This window comes from Salvia miltiorrhiza, chromosome 5 (genome assembly GCF_028751815.1).
Source record: "Salvia miltiorrhiza cultivar Shanhuang (shh) chromosome 5, IMPLAD_Smil_shh, whole genome shotgun sequence".
Classification (NCBI taxonomy): domain Eukaryota; kingdom Viridiplantae; phylum Streptophyta; class Magnoliopsida; order Lamiales; family Lamiaceae; genus Salvia; species Salvia miltiorrhiza.
Window position 1 is genome coordinate 1,485,979 of NC_080391.1, and position 18,013 is coordinate 1,503,991.

An 18,013-nucleotide genomic window follows, 5' to 3' on the forward strand; every position below is an offset into this window, starting at 1 on the left:
ATACTCTTGGAGCATCTCACTCACACCACAAGAAAAAGCTAGCTTCGACAAATCAAAATTAGGTAGCCTAATTAAAGAATAATTAAAAATAGTTTGAGTTTGGGTTGCTTTTTTATTTCCCAAACCATTTCACAAATAAATCAAAGCATGAAATTCACGTTAAATTTAGGAAAAAGTCAGAAACGCGAAATTTTTGCAGTTTAAACTTGCAAGGAACATGTGGCTTGTCTTAGCATACTTTCTTTCTTTCTTTTCTTTTTTTTAATTCACAAAAAATTCTTTCTTTTTTTGGGGTGGAAATTATTGAACTCTTAATTTAATCTAATTATGCACGCCAACTTCAAAAGTTTGGCATGATACAAACCAAAGTATTGATTTAATATGATTTTACTACTATTTAAAATTTCAATTGAACTTATTATTGACATGATTAGTTAAATAACTAAATAACTCGTGTTGTTTATGCCAATCGACTACCGAGCGAGAACGATTATGTTATATTAATTATCTGATCATGTCAGCAATTAATTTGACTGGAATTTTAATTGGAAGTAAAATAAAATTAAATCAATATTTCGATAATGATCACGTACACTAAATATTAAAATTTGTTCGCAAAATCAGAATTGGACGAAAAGTTTGCCAATTTCTAAGACAATTTTGCCCTTTTGTTATAATTAAAACAAATATTTGGCTTAAAGAATAGCCATTCGAATTCCGCCACGTAATTTCTTGGTGTATAAGAATATTTTCCTTTAGCTTTTTCATTTTTTTTCCCTAGCAATGCCAACTTTTTTTTATTTTTGCTTGGCGCGTAATTGGAAAGTGTTTACTTGATCTTGCTTATCAAATTTCTTATTACATGTTATTAAGTTTCCTACAAATGCTTTCTTATTTTAGTAATTTGTATAGTTTTTAGTCTTGTTTAAGCATGGCTGCAAGAATCCCATCATCCTCTCACAAACTCCAGGCTTTGGCCACTTTTCTCCGCCGGCACGGAGCCGTATCCGGTGGTTCGTGGCGGAGCAACCCGTTTGGCCGCCGCGATCCGCCGCCTTATAAGGTGGGAGGTGTTGGGCTCAGGTTGCTAAGCGACAGCTCCAAGTTGAGAACAACGTTAGTTCATTCTTGAATTATAATTAAAATTACTGTGTTGTATTATCATGTTAACTTTTTATCTCCAATTTATAAATATTAGAACCATAATCCCTACTTGTCTTCGTTGTTCAATTTATAGCTCGAGTCAAAATTCCCACCAACTGAGGGTGGCGTGTATCATGGAATCTGATTTGGCAATTAAAATAACTACTAAGTCAGAATTACGATAGCTGATGTGGAGAGTGAAATGTTGATTTAATTTTTATTTTTTTAATTTTCCAATCAGCTTTCCACGAGACTGAAATTTTGACTTGGACTATAAACTGAAAAACATAAATAAATACAGACTATATTTGTAATATTTATAAATTCGGATTTATATTGCTTTATTCATGGCTTATTGTTTAATAAATTTGCATTAATTAATTTCCTTAAAGGGAGAGGAATCAAAGTGAAGAGAAACGGGAATTGCCAGCTCCGCCCAAGTTTGGTGTTTCAAATTGGTAACAATTTCTTTCAAAATCAAGCAAATATTGATTTTCCATTTTATGAAATCAATACATCTCAAAATTTGTCCAAAAACAAAGAAAAAGTATTATTTTAAATTAATTTGGATCAAAGTTGAGGTGAACCTTTTGCAGGGTGAAATGGCTTCTGGGATATGTAGTAACATTTCTGCTACCATTTTGGAAGAATAAATGGGACAATTTGCTGACATTGGAAGGTAGCATAACATGCCATGAATTTCTCTATGTAACTACTATATTTACATATAATAATTAAGAATTAAATTCAAATACTAATTAGATTAGAAGGATATGATTAATAATTGAAACAAAAATTCCAGTTAATTTGGGTATTAGTCAATTGAGCATTTAAGTTCAGTGTACCATATCTGGTGTCCCACTTTTCAATTTAATTTTTTTGTATATTTTTTTTTCTCCAATTTCATTTTTTTATGATTTAATTTAATCAAGTTTATTATTATTAACTAGGGTTCATTCTATTCGATTAGAGTATATAATTATTTTTTATTATTTAATTTATTTTAAATTTATGATCAGGAGAGGCGGCGAAAGTCGTGGGAGAGGTGGAGGTGGTGGCGGAGGTGGTGGAAAAGGTGGCGACGGCCGCCGATAAGGCGCTGGAGGAGGTGGTGAATCAGCTCCCAGACAACAGTAAGCTCAAGGAAGCAGCTCAAGCATTGGAACATGTCTCTAGTGTAGCTGCCAAGGATGCTCAACTAATTGAAAATTTAATCAACAAGGTTTTTTTTTTGGAGTTTTTGTTATGCTCAATTTTATTTGAACTTAACTATTTCTCAAGTATATGTTTGGTATTAATTTGAGACAGGCTAGTGATGTGAAGCAAGATATAGAAGAGTTGGAGAGCATTGTTGAACCAATTGTTGACAAGATTATGCATGGGAAGCACACAAAGAGTTAGTCAAGAACAAAAATCAAAATTGTAAATTTTACAGCCTTTTTTCTGTTTTTATTTTTAGGGTGCCAAAATTGAAATAAAACTTGGAAGACCCGATGCGATAGAATCATGTAGATGTTACTGGATGGGATTCAACGTCCCATAATTTCTAGCGTGTTACTACATTTCGTTATTATATTTTATCTATTATTTTAATAATGTTTTTATGCAAATAAGTTTTTTATAATATTATGAATTATACTTAACTTTTATTTCAAACAAAAAGTTAAAAAAAATGTATACCCTAATAATGAACTATTTAACTAATTATAAAAGTAAAATCAAATGATTAAATGCCTTAATTGAATGAAATGAATCATAATAGTTACAAAATTAAACCTATAATAATAAAGGATACAAATTGAAATTGAAGGGGAAAAAATGAAATATTTGAAAGTGAAACATTAATAGGACATCAAAATTGTGAGTAATAATTGAATCATAAATGCACAAAATGTGCTGCAAAATTGATATACAAAATATTCCTCAACTGCCAGAAACTAAAATTTTGTGGGCCGTTATATCCAGTAAATGAATAAAAGCCCAGAGGCCTTTAGAAAATTAAATTATACTATCATTTGGGCCATTTCTTACCTATATACTAATATTAAGGGCTTTTTTTTTTGTTGGATATATAATATTAGGGTTAATTGCCAAATATCACACTATCTTTCACCTAATTTGCAATTTAAATTTTTGGATCGCTGCGAATAAGACATTACCTTTGTATTTGTAGTAAATTAGATGTCTTCAATTTTATTTCGATTGCCAAAATTCAACGTGACACTCTCCATTTAATGAAACAATAATAATTTGACACATAGAACGTCACGTGCAACTAAACCACGACGTTTTAACATATGTATTTAGTAGAAGGGTTAATTGCCCATAAAATACCAAACTTTTGTCTAATTCTGATTTTGCATACAAACTTTAAACTGTAGCGTCATAATTACTAAACTTTTGATTTTATCTGATTTTGCTACTAATCTAAATTCCGACCAAATTTCGTCCAAATTTCGTGCCAATATTCAACTAATTTGATTTGTACATGTTATTTGCAATTAAATATTTAAAGAAAGCAAATGAGTCAAACTACGTGGCACGCAAGAATAAATACGACACGTCAAATATTGACACGGAATTTGGATGAAATTTGACCGGAATTTAGATTAGTAGCAAAATCAGATAAAATCAAAAGTTTAGTAATTATCACACCACAATTTAAAGTTTATATGCAAAACCAGAATTAGACAAAAGTTTGGTATTTTATGAGCAATTAACCCTTAGTAGAACTAGTGTATATCCTGTCGAATTCCAACAGAAAAAAGTTTACATTGTAAATTTATAATTAGAAACAAAAAAATAACATCATACTTGCGTAGAGTTTAGCCATTTAAAATCGTTGATCGTGATGATATACGATGATTAACCAAAATGACCAAAAGGATGAGGCTAATATTGTTTATCCACCACCTTGACCCATCTAAAATATATACTCGCGTATCAATCTTAAATATATATGACTCATACTCGTTAATTACCTAAATTCATTTGAACTTTTAATTATAATTTGTTACAATGATTAAAAGTGACAATTCTCACATAAAAATAAATTGGTCAAATTAGGGTAAGGTTGTGCGCCTCAAATATTTCAAATTTACACCGCCAAAAAGCAAATTTAACATAAGATTCGAATCATGTATAAAGCTAGCATGAAATCTTAATTGGGAGATATCTCGTACTTGTTAAAAGCATAATCTCCTTGTTTAAAAGTTAATTTGCAAACCTATTTTAGACCATTTCTAAATTTAAAGTACCTTGTGAATATATTTATTAAAGTTTATTTATTTATTTGATTATAGTCTAACTCTTAGTAGACTGTTATGATATGTATTTGCATGTCAAAGATAAACAGTTCACAAAAAAATAGAAGAGGTGAAAATAAATAGTAAATAAATGAATATTAATCAATAGATCAGCCAATAACTAGTATCGTACAATCAATAAGTATATCGAATGGCATAAAACGAACAAAAGAATTTAAAAACCTAAAAAAAAATTAAATACTCATATAGAAGGGTAGATAAATCCGAGCGTTCAAGCAACCAAAATAACGGCGAAGAAACCGACCGCGGCGGCAGCGAGTCCTGCTCCATTGATTACCGCGCCGTTTGCTGAAGGCAACGGAGCGCCACCGGCGGTCGGAGGCGCGGAGACGGACGGCGAGGGAGAGGTAGTCGACGGAGGAGGAGCTGGCGGCGAGAAGAACGCCGTAGGAGAAGGAGAAGACGACGCGGACGCAGGAGAAGGAGCGGTGACCGTCGTAGGGGCCGGGCTAGGGCTCGCGTGACTCGGCGGCTGCGCCAGCGGAGAAGGCGCCGGTGATTTAACGACTGGCGACGGCGACGGTGCGCCGGAAGGCGACTGCGCCGCGGCGAAGGCTAGCAGCAGAGCAGACATCAGCAGTGCGGAGAAAACTTTGGAAGTCGCCATTGCTGCTCTCGAGATTTTTCGAAGAAGGTAGAGAGAGAGAGAAAAGGTGAATTTGTGAAGATTTCGAGAGGAATGAGATTTTTGGATGTGAAGGGTAAACGAGGTAGGGCTTTGGTATTTATAGGGAGGAGGCGTGGCTGTGGGGCCCGCTGATGGCAGTGACCGTTGGATCGGAGCTGACAGCTCATGGTTGACTGGATTTGACTCGTTTTGCTCTGTTTGGGAAATTTTAACAATTACCGCGAGTTTTCCTAAATTGAAGGACGCGGTTAAATGTATTTTACAGATGGGAAAACGCGTTTGTATATTCAAGTGGGAAAGGAAAGTTACGTGTTTATACACTTTATCGGGTAAATTTGCTTCTACACTAAGTAAGCGAGCCTTCAATATTATTGATAAAATGTATAATTGAATATTTATATCTTTAAAAATAGATTTTTTTTCTTTAATTTCATTAATTTAATGAGATAAAAATCAAGTAAAACTAGCTTGATATGACATTGAGATATTTCAAAGTTTCAATTTATCAAAATAAATAAGAGATTAGTCTTATAATTTTTATCTATCAAAGCTAGTACTTCAAATAAAGATGCATACAATTACGTTTAGCCCGAAATTATTAAAAATTAAATAAGCTTAGAATTATTCAAGTTAAGTATGAAATGAGTCTTGTTTACGAAGCAGAGCACCCTCATGAGTCATGACTATTTCTATGTAGTATTGTTCTGAGATTAAGTCATGTACCGTATCCATCTGACCAAACGACATATCATAACATATTATGAGATTAAACTTATCTTGCCCATCAAATCGAACACCACCTAAGTAATACTCCATTTGTCCCACTTATCTTAGAACATTTACTTTAGTCACGGAGATTAAGAATAAGGTACTAATAGTGTAAAGTAGGTAGGAACCATTTATTTAATGTGTGTAAAAAAGGTAGATACCATATATTATTTTTGAAAAACGCCATTATATATGAGATAAATTAAAATGGAAATTGTGTCAAGACAAGTGAGACGAATGAAGTACTTACTTCAGTCTCATTTGAAATATCTCATTTCTTTTATACAAGTGTATTAAAATATAGGTTATTTAAATATAAAATGGGTTATTCATAATAAATTGAAAAGTGAAAATGGATTCTCTTTCCGTGTATTTCTATCAAATTAGGTAAAAGAGAATATAAAGAGTGAATTTTTTGTGACATGTTGTATAGGTATTTTGTTTTGTATTAAATATCTCAAAATGAAATGAGACATTTTAAATTAATAAGTATGACGTTTCAAATGGGACATGAGGTACAACTTTTACAAATATATTTTTCTGAATAAGAGAAAGCTGTAAAATAATATGTTTGGATATTTTTTATTTATTGAAATGGAAGAATGGGTTTATTTGTTATTGAAGAATAGGATTGACCAAAAAAAGTAAAGTAGTGGCGACGCGGTGTCATGGCAGTGGCTTCCTCTCTTTCTGACTTGCTAACCAACATGAAACCCACTAAGCAAAGTAAATTCTACCCAACCACCACCATATACTTGTTTCCAAATATTCTCTAAAAAGTTGTAAATTTCAAATCACTCAATACATTTTTTAATAAGATACTATTTGTAATAAGTCAACAATATCATTTTATAGTAGTCACTGGAGCTTGGGTCTCACTATTACTATGAGTGGAAGTTTATGGACCCTACTTCTATAAATGGAAGTGGAAACGATATCACGAACGGACCGGAATGACAAATGTGGAAACGATAACACGGACGGAGGAAGTATTATTTTTTTTCGTCAGTGAAAGGATTTTCTAGGAGAAAGTGACACGAGTTTTAAGAAAATATTATTAAGTTTATTTGAGAGTGATAAAAAATAAGCAGTAAATAAAGTATTATAAGTAGTTGGATACAGTCTAAAAATATGTAGGAAATCTTTTTGTAGACGTCCCAAAAATGAAAATTATGAAGTTCTTTATGTACGAAGAAAGTATTCTACATCATGCTTTATATGTATAATTTCATTTATTATTGATAAAAGTATCATTTACGTAATATAATTAGATAGGATGGGGTGGGGTGAGGTGGCTCGAGGCGACACAAAGAGCCTCGGCTCGCACGGGGCGAACTCCCGCACAGGAGACCATGTCGTTTTATCACCCTAACAAAGAAAAAGAAAAAGAAAAAGCAAAAAAAAAGAGAAAAAAAAAAGAAAAAAAAGAAAGGAGCATTGTTGGGATACATATTTGAAAAGTAAGTGTTCATGAGATTCCTATCCGATGTGGGACATGTCATAACACATCGATTCACAAAAGTAATAGTAGATGTTATCTTTAGACAAGTTTCAACTTTGTAGAACTAAGAAGGCCAACCATCACATGTAGAAGAAATATATCAAAACACCAACAAAATCACATAGCAACTTACCCAAGATTCCATATATTCCATAAGAATCTCTACTCTTTTGAGTGATGTTAGAGTGAATCAAAGTTAGACAACAAAACAAGAAGCTTGCTAAATCGAAGCTAGTGATTATTAGGTGCATATATTACATTTGCTAATTTCTATTACAGCTTATGATCCACTTATAAGGTAGTGGTACAACGAAGCAAAAAGAATAAGAATGATATAAATGAATGATGGCCAAGAATTTCTCTTCCGGGGAGTGAAAAAAAACGATCAACAGAAACTGCGTCATTACCTTGTTATTCTCGTACGCACATCAAATGGTGCAACGAGAAGCACCAGATTCCGATTCCTTCTCTTCAAGTGGAGCACTCATGAGTCTGATGTAGCTGGGGTTTCACCACTTGCTCGTCCGTTCTTGTTGGTGATGAGCGCTGGATTACCATTGCCGTCTAAACCATAAACATGGCCCATTTTGGCACGTTTCGTCTCTAGATATCTCATGTTATCCTTGGTGATTGGGGTCACGAGGGGCACCCTGCCTGCAACGGCCAAACCATAGCCCTTGAGCCCGATGTACTTTGCAGGATTGTTCGTCATCAACTTCATAGTTCTGACCCCGAGATCTCTCAGTATCTGCACAAAATTACACGACCATAAGTAAGGGGACGGTGAAACCCTAAACTCTCAAACCCAAATTGTCAATGACACAATAATACTAATATCATACACATATGTGTGTATGTATTTGTTGTTACTTGTTACTTTTTTTTATCTCAAAGTGTGTGTATATATACAAGGAGCGGTTATTATACAAACTAGATTTATCGTATAAAACGAGTCCACTATGAATTTGTTATGAAATGTTATGCATTCGCTGTAAAACAATGTAACGAATGAATAACCACATGAACAAATCAATGAAATCCATGAACCCGACATGAACAAATCAATCATTTCCAATGACAGAACTAAGCACATGTAATTTAAGAGGTACTGCATGATTTTCGATAACACATTACCTGCGCACCAATTCCGTACTCCCTTGAATCAACGGGCAAACCCAACTCCTCATTTGCCTCCACAGTGTCACGCCCAGCATCTTGCAAATTGTAAGCTCGGAGTTTGTGGCCTAAACCGATTCCCCTCCCCTCATGACCACGGAGGTAGACTAGAACACCCCTGCCGGCTGCCTCAATCTGTTGCATCGCAAGTGACAGCTGGCTTCCACAATCACATCTGGCTGAACCAAATATGTCACCGGTGAGACATTCTGAGTGTACTCTAACAAGAATATCTTGTCCGTCACCAATTTCACCCTGTTGAAATCATCACGTTGTGAGATTGCAACATTCTAAATTATTAAAGCTCAAAGCAGGGTGCTGCGACTGAAAAATATGCATTATCGCATATTACTCACCTTAACCATTGCAATGTGTTCAATCCCATCTATAATCGACCTGTAACAATGGGCGGTAAATGGACCCCACATAGTTGGTATACGAGCAGCGGAAGCGTGCTCCACTAACCTATCCCTCTTTCTCCGATACCTGAAAAGTACGGAGTGTCAGGACTTCTTAATAAAGTTTCTGAACATAATTATCCACTCAGATAAGTCGATGATGGAAATAAGAGGGAATGCAGTAGAGATAATGCCATAATAGAATAAAGATATCTACAACATCATCATCATTTAGAAAGAAAGGAACCACGAAATTTACGAAAAGAAGCTCGTCAAGTACCTTATTAAATCAGCGATAGATATGATTTTCAGGTTTTCTTGCTTGACGAATTCCCTCAGCCTAGGTAATCGAGCCATGGAGCCATCATCGTCTACAATCTCACATAAAACTCCAGCAGGTTCGGATCCAGCTAGCATGGCAAGGTCCACAGCTGCTTCTGTGTGCCCCGCTCTTTTTAGGACACCGCCCTCCCTGTACTTCAGTGGGAATATGTGTCCTGGCCGATTGAAATCCTCAGGCTTTGAATCTTTTGATGCAAGAGCCAATATTGTGGTCGCGCGGTCGCGTGCTGAGACACCCGTAGTTGTACCATGTTTCGCATCCTACAAAAGTGTCGTTAGTTATGCTATCTACTCTCCTCCAAAAACTTATATTAGAAAGAATCACATACTAAGCTAAAGCAAGTGAATAGGGACAAAATACAGTTGCAAACAATCACATTATCGCAGAGAAAAATCTTACCACCGAAACAGTGAATGCAGTAGAGAGCTTCTCCTCGTTTTCCTTATGATTTACCATCAAGGGGAGCTTCAGCCTCTCCAAGTCTTCGTCCTTCATGCTCACGCAAACTATTCCAGTTCCGTACTTCACAAAGAATGCCATAGCCTCTGGGGTGACTTTCGATGCAGCCATTATGAGATCTCCTTCATTCTCTCTATCCTCATCATCTACAACCACGACCATCTGCATTGTCGGTCCAAAGAATCTGTAAGAAACTATTCAATTAAATCCACTGATAACAGAATCCATGCGAAGATCTAACCTTTCCTTCGCGGATGTCTTTAATGGCCTCAGGAATACTCGAGAAACCTTCTGACGGCACGTCCAAGTCAAACTCATCGCTTTCAAGAGGGAACCCACTAGCTGTGGGAGCCATATCAGCTGCAAGTGCTCCTAATACTACGGCATCGGACTGTACCTCCACTCCACCAGATATATCACTGACGAGAGCGTTACTTGCAACATCAGAACCCGCAGAATGTGGAAGAGAGCCATTTTCTGCTGAGAACAGGGCTGACTTAATCTTCCCACTGGCCTTGATACTCAAACCGAGTTTGGCACTGGGCCGTTTGAAGACTTCTACACCATTCGCATACTGAATATTTCCGCATAGCAGACCGCTGTACAGTCTGGAACTGCTGAACACCCCAGAACATAAAAGTTAGCCTAGAAATTCGTAGCAGGGAAAAGAACTTGGACAGATGCACATCTTCTCTCACAGCAAAGAAAGGCAAGATATGACTCTGGCTCTGTCAAATAGGACGATCTACCATTCCAACCTCACATTATTCCTAAAAATATGCAATTCCACCAATACGGATACGCAAATGAACAATTCATACAATTATCAACTTGAGACAATAAACCTATACTACTTCTGCAAATGGAAAGCAACAACAATAGTCACATTCCATTTTCAGTTATTAGAATGGACCCAAACACTGCAAACATTCAAGATCAACTAAAGATGCTTTTTGAGCTCGATTAACCCCTAACGGGGTATTTACTATTGAGGATTAGCCTTTATAGATTTTTTTAAAAAGAAGTGTAGTATAATCAATAAGATGGATTGGAACTTGGTATATCTCAAAGCCCTTGATAATTTCTACAATTTATAGGATTAGAGAAATCATATCTCATCAATCATGAAACGTAAACACCCTGAAAAAATTATTTCCAATGGGATAGATAAATCATAATGAAGCTGAGAAAAAAAAAAAATAGGTCCAAAATAAGAAAAAGCTCTAAACGAAGACAATATAACAGACAGGAATAGTAAAAAAAAATACTAACTAAGAAGCCATCCACAAAAAACAACTTATATCACTCATAATAGAAAGCCAAGGTTTTTCCCTAAACACAACGAAGAAAACGCGTTCAATTGGATGAATCAAAAACAAGAAAGATTGAAACTTTCAATCACGCAGCCAAAGAAGAAGCAGAAGCGAGACGAGCCCAGAAAGAATAACAGCAGATACTGCATCAGAATAGAGAGAAACACTAACCCAGAGCGAGAAAGCGAAGTCGATGGGCAAGAAAAATTCATGGAAGCCATCGTTTTCGTCTAGGGTTGTGAAGAAAGTTGATGAATCCGAAGAATTAAACAGCTCTGAATGTTTTCACCTTCTGAAGGCAAATTTTTCTGGTTATTTATCGAATCAAGTTGAGGAAGAGGAGCTGGATTCAGGCAATTTCAGTAATTTGGGTGAGGTGCGGCGGGTGATTTATACTGCGTCACCAACCATTGGGTATTGATTCCATCCCAAACCTACTTTTCTTGGGCGAAAAAAGAAATGGAAAAGAAAAGATAACAATTTGACTTTTCTTTTCTTGATTTGATTCAGTGTTTTTGGTCAATTGTTTCAAAAACAAGGAGCCGCCGTCGCCGTGTGCGAAATCGTAATGTTTTGACTGTGGATTTGGGGATTTTCAGATGAATATAAGCATGGTTGTTTATTCTTGAATAGGAGACTTGACTCTTTATTTTTATTTTTTATTTATATAATCATTTTTTTCCATTTTTTAAAAGTGATTATTCGAAGCCTTGATTTAACGAGTAAAGTGATGTTTTATCAATTGAATTAATTTTTCTATAAAAAAAAGTATGAGTATAAGGTGTTAGGTGTATAATTATGAGATGCATATATTTTTATTTTATTTTAAAAAAGATGGGGTGTTTGTTGTATGTATTTGCTACCATTTATTTTAAAGATAGTATAGGTATGCTAGAAATGGACAAAACCCATTTTGTTCCTAAAATATTATCCTTTTCTATAACCTTTAAACAATAGGAATGTATTTGACAAAATAGCATTTTACACTCTATTGAATATTTTTACAAGTGTGTTCAATTAGTACAAAATAAAATATTATTGTTGTTAACAATTTAATTTAACAGATAAAAAAATTAACTTAATTTTATTGTTGCGTCAAGTTAGGCCGATTTGATCATCGATAGAGACCACAATCAGAATTCCCATGATTTGAACTATAGAACCTCCAAAATATTACTCCCTCCGTTCCAAACGAAATGTCTTGTTTTCCTTTTTGGGCTGTTCCAAACGAAATGTCATGTTTCATTTTTTGGCAATACACACTCTCTCTATACTTAATATTTAGATAATTTACATCAACCCACTTTATCTACTTTATACACATTTCTTAATCTCCGTATCGAAAAAAATAGGATATTTCGTTTGGGACGGAGAGAGTACTTTCCAATACGCCATCGATTTGACATTTACAGAATTAGGGTATCGTCAACTATTCGAAGCGAACTTTTATGTGTCAGATTGTGAAATTAGTTTGATGATTTTGAATTAAGCTCAAGAAATGGCTATTCCGAATATGGCCTTAGTTTTAGCAATAAATGATCGAATTGATTAGGACTGATGATAAAATAGATGAAAATTAATTTTTTGAGTAATTATATAAAATTATACCTACCAATGTATTTTAATTTGTCCATAATTATTGAATTTCATGCTAAAAACAATTTTATAAATATAACATCCTAACTTTAGGTTATATCATGATTCAAGCGAAGACTTCCAACCCTCCCAATAGGTTGAGTAAGGCAAAAATGTCAATAGTGTGAAATTTCTAATCCTTATATTCAAGATGACTAGGAAAATATTCAGGTATAGTAAACTAAATATATATAATCCTATCCTCCTATGGATAAATATCAAGACTTCAATGCCCTAACTTCTAGTAACTAATAAATTCTCATTTTTCTGATGTGATCCTTTATCTCACATTTTATTCTATCTCATTGTGTCTTATTATCAAATTTATTAGTTTATAACTATTTATTATAAAAATAAAAATATTGTTATATTATAATAAATTAGAATTAATATTTATCACTAAAAATCATTTTTTAAAAATATATATATACTCTTCTTTTCACTACATAAAATTTATCAAATATTACATTAAAACTTATGTCAAACTAAATCATCATAGTTTTCATAAATCATAAACGGAGGGAGTAATATGTAGTAAGAAAACATGAGGGAATGGGTGGAATAAATAATAGTTTGCAATTATGGGATATGAGAAAATTAATGTTGGAATTGGGCAAATGGGATCAAAAGCCAACAGCTCTCAATGCCAGATCTCGATGCAAAGCATGTGGGAATAGTGATGGCGTTTCAGACGATGTCGATCGTTCTATAATTTTTTTGTGTCTCGGTATTATATCTGTCTCGTTTTGAACCAATTTAATAAAGTCTTAAGATGCATTCTCTTTGATGGAAAATGATGAAATACATATATTTTTCCCCCCTTTTTCCACACACGTTCTCTTAGTTAAAATTCCATATTATGTTAAAATATATATCACTTTTCATATAACAAGATAACCGGTGGAATATCTAAAGTGCCATGGATTTTGAATGTCTTTTAAAGAAATTGAGTTGAATTTGATGCCTAATTTATAGTGAGACAGAATTTAAATGATAAATGATGGAGTTGGGCCTTGATTTTGCTTTGGGCCGAAATTTTGCTTACTATATCGAGAAGCCCAATTGGTCTATGTTAATTGATAGGTAATAGGTTAGCTGATAAATGCTTTAGAAATTTTATGAATGATAATTAATGAATTATTTTCTTCTTTGACAACAAGAGCTCTTAATCAGATTCTCTTCATAGCTAAATCAACAACATCTCTGCAGTTATTTATTTACAATAGAGAAGAACAAACTTAATTACCACAATAATTTTGTTAATACAAACTCCCACCAAATCATGGCTTTTCAGCCAACAACTTTTAAATTTCAAAGAAAATGTAAACTAAACCTCAAAGAAATAAAAATAAGAAAGAAGACAACAATAACAACATGTGTTCTCAAAAATAAGATGACAATAAGCAGGGGAAGCAACTCTGTGCCTTAAAAAATCCAACGTAGAGACTCACCGGCAACAGGGGAAGCAACTCTGAATTGCAAAACGACGACGTACCTTCACTTGTAAAACATGTTTTCACATAAATCCTTGAACAAGGGACTAATGTTTTCACACTAATCCAACTTTCAAACAGTATTGGTTACAAACACAATCCAGCACTCAGGTTTTCATAACCATCGACAAAATCCTTCCATCGGCTCTTTCATTTGCCTGAAAATCGATAGATGACAATCTCAAACACTGTGACTATAATAGAAACATTAAGACGTAATATTGCAAAGTAGTAACACTAACCTGCAGTTTGGCAAGTTGCATACTCACTTGACCTCAAAATGAAGATTTGACTCCAAGTTGAAAGGAATACTTGTCTTTTAATTCATTGGCACAAGCGACAACTAAAGGATTGCAGTTGACTAAACCCATGATCTCTATCCAAGAGTGATCATACGGCCAATCGAGCTGTTGTAATTTGTAGCAATCCCACATGCTTAGTCTACGAAGCATCGGGAAGCTTCCACGTTGAGGTCTCCATCGCACCAAATCGGTGTCTTCAATTCGAAGTTCAATAAGTTTCAAAAAACTCCCTGGTGTTATGTCCCACTCGGGGCCTCGAAATGCATAGTGTTTTAATATGAGAATCTCGAGATTTGGTAGCAGCGAACCAATGTCATTCATGTAATTCCAAGGATATCCCCCTAACCCAAACAACCATAACACCTTGAGACTTGATGGAAACATTGAAAGAGGAATCGTATTACACTCATACTTTATCTCGGGATTCCTAACCCAATATTCAAGTGAGACCAAATTCTGGAGTTGGGAGATATAACCCAAGCAACTCGATGGGTTTCTTTCATCATCATCATCATCATAAGGCTTCAACTCCACTACAATCCTTAATTCCTTTAAATTATGAATTCTTTTGAGAACTTCCATTGTACAACTGTTTGCACTCACACCATAAAGTCCGCTGAGTTTGTTCAAGGTAGCATCATCAGTATTAGGGGTTGGTAGGTCCCTTCCAATTATCTCAAGATGCTCTAGTTCTTGCATGTCCCAAATTTGCACAGGCATATAAAACTGAACTCCACGCTTTTTAATGTACATATGTGGCCTGATAATCAAGAATTGAAGGTGAAAAAGGTTGGATATGGAAGGAGAGAGCTCCCCGTTGCAAGTTAGGGCAAGGTACCGCAGACAAACAAGTTTCAAAATTTCAGTTGGGATATGGTAAAATCGAACTCTAAGAGCACATAGTACTCTAAGCAACTTGAAACCCATGGCATGTATTGGGATTGGATACGGGTGATAAGGACCATGACATAGGAGAGAACGGACAATGGATGCACAATCACTTTTTATCGAATCATACACTTGTTGGAAGGCAAATAAATTGTTGTAATGGGCACACAAGCGACGCTGGTCGTTTGTCACATCATCACAATCTCGTAAGACATGTAGAAACTTGATCCTACTAGCTTCTACCTTACATAAGTGCTGCCAACAAGAATGCACGCGATACCGTCTCTCCAAATACCAAGAATTTTCTGTGTCGAGAACAAGATGATACGACTTAGAAAGCTTTTCCCAAAAACCTTGAAAACTCTTTTCAACATTCAATTCAAGAAAGCCCTCGACACTCAACAGAGAATTGATAAAGCCTGAATTCTGATCAGCATATGGAGGGAAAGCTCCCATATAGAGGAAAAACATTTTTAAATGTTGGGGTAAGTAGTCATAACTTGGGAAAAGTACCTCTGATATTTGATTATATGCATCCTCAAAAAGTGAGTTGTGTTGTTTGCAGGCTACCTCAGTCCAGTATTCTGGGGTCTTGTCGGCTTTTAATAGAAGCTCTGCAACCGTGACTGTCATAAGAGGAAGGCCTTCACATTTATTTGCAATCTTCTCTCCTAGTTCCTTAAGTTGGCGAGGGAAACCGTCTTCACTGAACACCTTCTCACCAAGTAATTTCTTATTGTCTTCTTCATTCAACAATCTCAGTCTTATGCCCGTAAGCTGCGGGTGTGTTATTTGTTGTCTACTTGTAAGCAAGTATCCAATCCCTCCACGAATATTCCCTTCTTTCAAGCAATTTATCATGCGACGTATTGCTTGTGTCTCCCAAACATCATCCAACACGATGAGACATTTCTTACCCTGCAATTTTTCTTTCAATAGACCAACTAATTCCTCACCATCATCGTCTCCTTGGGCAAGCATTCGGTAAGCGTTGGGATCCACTTGAGCTAGAACGCAGCGTAATAATTCATTGGGTTCGCATATTCTACCCACTTTGACCCATGCTCGAAACTCAAAATGGCTCCGAATTGATGGATCTTCAAATATATGTTTAGCAATAGTTGTCTTTCCAATGCCCGCCATCCCAATAATCGAATAGTGTTTTTCTTCAAGAAGATTATCTCTGGCTCTTTGAAATACATAAGATCTTCCAACCATCTTTGACTTGATTCCACCAAAATCGATTCTTGAGGAAATAGGCTCGCCTTCTTCTTCAGCCATATTCTCCATTTCATTAGTGTACTCTTCCTCCATCATCTTCACCATCTCGACGAAGCAATCAACATGGTGTTGCAGACTTTGCAGATCTACAGAGAATGACAAGTTGTGTCTCTCGCTTTGGAGTTGTGGAAGAATCTGAGGTAAGACATGGGATTCGAGTAAATCTTCGAATTCCCAAACTGCCTCTTTTATGAGTTCATCCAAAGCATTCACCTCTGTCCTGATCTTGCTGCAGCTGGTCTCGTCCAATTTTAGCAGAACTTTCTGCAAGCGATCCATCTCGTCGTAGACAGGCTGTAAGATTAGTGGAGAGTGGGAAACGAGAGAAATGCGAGACGAGTGTAGAATACGCAGAATCGTATTCTTGAGAGAAGCCGCCGCACCAAAAGCCGCCATACCCAAATTATCAGCTGAGATACGATATATTGTTGAAATGAAATTGCTTAGCTCTGCAATTTTCCTCCAAAATGAAGCTTGAACTAAACTGCAATCAGCCCAGAATAAAATTCAGTCGCCTAAGAAAGAAACGAAGAAGAAGAAGAAGGAATTATAATAAGCAAACGCAGACGAAATAAATGATAGATCTCAGTTCTCTGCTTACCTCTCGAAGGCGGCGGCAGCTGGTTTTGATACAATTTCATAAACATTCAAAACCACATTCAAGAATTTTAGTAAATGATTTGAAAAGATGTGTATAATGTAATGGTAAAATCGATCTATTGATGATTTTGAATGCAATTGTGTGGAAGAATTGTAGCAAGAAACAAAGCAACCGAAGATTGTAATTATTAAGAATGAGCAATCAACCACTTGAAAATTATGAAAGAAGTGTGAAAACACATGGCTTCCACTAGTTTTCGTAAAAGAAAACGCACGCCAATAAAGCTAATAATAAAATATCCTATATATAATTATATTGGGTCCTAGCCCAAGCTTATCAATTCCATGTGTGTATGTATTTAATTTTAACAATAAAATTTTAATTAAAATAAAAAAATTAACCATATATGAATTTAAAAAATTACAATAATTTAAATAAAATAAAATAAAATTGCAAAAAAAAAAAAAACAATTCCATCATTGTCGTTCGTAATATTTTTTTTTAATTACAATAACATTACTTTTTTTTTTTAAAAGTTGGATTGTAAAGATGATACTCCCTCCGTCCACAATTTAAAGCCCTACTTGCTCTTAAATTTTTGTCCACAATTTAAAGCCCTATTATGACTTTTGTACTTTTTTACTCCTCTTCTTTTCTTATATTTACTACCATTTGCCACTAATGGACTCACCTTAAAACACATTTATCATTTTGATATTCTATATTTACTACACTTTATCACTAGTGGACCCACTCAC

At 35.0% G+C, this 18,013-nt stretch overlaps 5 protein-coding genes across 9 annotated transcripts in view; 1 reads left to right on the forward strand and 4 right to left on the reverse strand.

Annotated features, from left to right (window-relative positions):
- The first annotated feature begins 809 nt into the window (after positions 1-809).
- Positions 810-2,753, forward strand: LOC130984923 (uncharacterized). 2 transcript variants are annotated; one of them, XM_057907635.1, is made up of 5 exons: positions 810-1,116; positions 1,536-1,601; positions 1,740-1,822; positions 2,163-2,365; positions 2,452-2,753. In XM_057907635.1, the coding sequence occupies exons 1-5, from the start codon at positions 932-934 to the stop codon at positions 2,542-2,544; spliced, it is 630 nt and encodes a 209-aa protein (XP_057763618.1). In that variant the 5' UTR covers positions 810-931; the 3' UTR covers positions 2,545-2,753. The 2 variants fall into 2 exon arrangements, with proteins under 2 accessions (XP_057763618.1, XP_057763619.1); XM_057907636.1 differs by lacking the exon at positions 1,536-1,601 and having other exon boundaries at positions 819-1,116.
- Positions 2,754-4,680: 1,927 nt separating this feature from the next.
- On the reverse strand, positions 4,681-5,076 carry LOC131024748 (vegetative cell wall protein gp1-like). The gene has a single exon (XM_057954285.1). The coding sequence runs from the start codon at positions 5,074-5,076 to the stop codon at positions 4,681-4,683; it is 396 nt and encodes a 131-aa protein (XP_057810268.1).
- Positions 5,077-7,488: 2,412 nt separating this feature from the next.
- On the reverse strand, positions 7,489-11,728 carry LOC131026620 (bifunctional riboflavin biosynthesis protein RIBA 1, chloroplastic). Of its 2 annotated transcripts, none has more exons than XM_057956534.1 (7): positions 11,227-11,728; positions 9,984-10,356; positions 9,683-9,904; positions 9,221-9,543; positions 8,899-9,028; positions 8,501-8,797; positions 7,489-8,114 (listed from the first exon to the last, which is right to left on the reverse strand). In XM_057956534.1, the coding sequence occupies exons 1-7, from the start codon at positions 11,274-11,276 to the stop codon at positions 7,851-7,853; spliced, it is 1,659 nt and encodes a 552-aa protein (XP_057812517.1). In that variant the 5' UTR covers positions 11,277-11,728; the 3' UTR covers positions 7,489-7,850. The 2 variants fall into 2 exon arrangements, with proteins under 2 accessions (XP_057812517.1, XP_057812516.1); XM_057956533.1 differs by having other exon boundaries at positions 9,984-10,359; positions 11,227-11,690.
- A 2,127-nt stretch (positions 11,729-13,855) lies between these two features.
- LOC131026599 (putative late blight resistance protein homolog R1A-10) overlaps positions 13,856-18,013 on the reverse strand; it is a 73,208-nt gene continuing 69,050 nt past the window's right edge. Inside the window, exon 4 of the mRNA XM_057956509.1 lies at positions 13,856-14,341. The gene's annotated coding sequence lies outside the window, so the exon portion shown is untranslated. The remainder of the gene's footprint in view (positions 14,342-18,013) is intronic.
- LOC131026596 (putative late blight resistance protein homolog R1A-4) overlaps positions 14,422-18,013 on the reverse strand; it is a 43,850-nt gene continuing 40,258 nt past the window's right edge. The window contains exons 1-3 of one of the 3 annotated variants that reach the window (XM_057956504.1): positions 17,256-17,585; positions 15,887-17,138; positions 15,472-15,678 (exon numbers count right to left, since the gene is read on the reverse strand). In XM_057956504.1, the coding sequence (XP_057812487.1) occupies positions 15,613-15,678; positions 15,887-17,050 (1,230 nt within the window). In that variant the 5' untranslated portion in view covers positions 17,051-17,138; positions 17,256-17,585 and the 3' untranslated portion in view covers positions 15,472-15,612. Of the gene's footprint in view, positions 17,139-17,255; positions 17,586-18,013 lie in introns of those variants that run through there. The other 2 variants (XM_057956502.1, XM_057956503.1) reach the window with 2 other exon arrangements.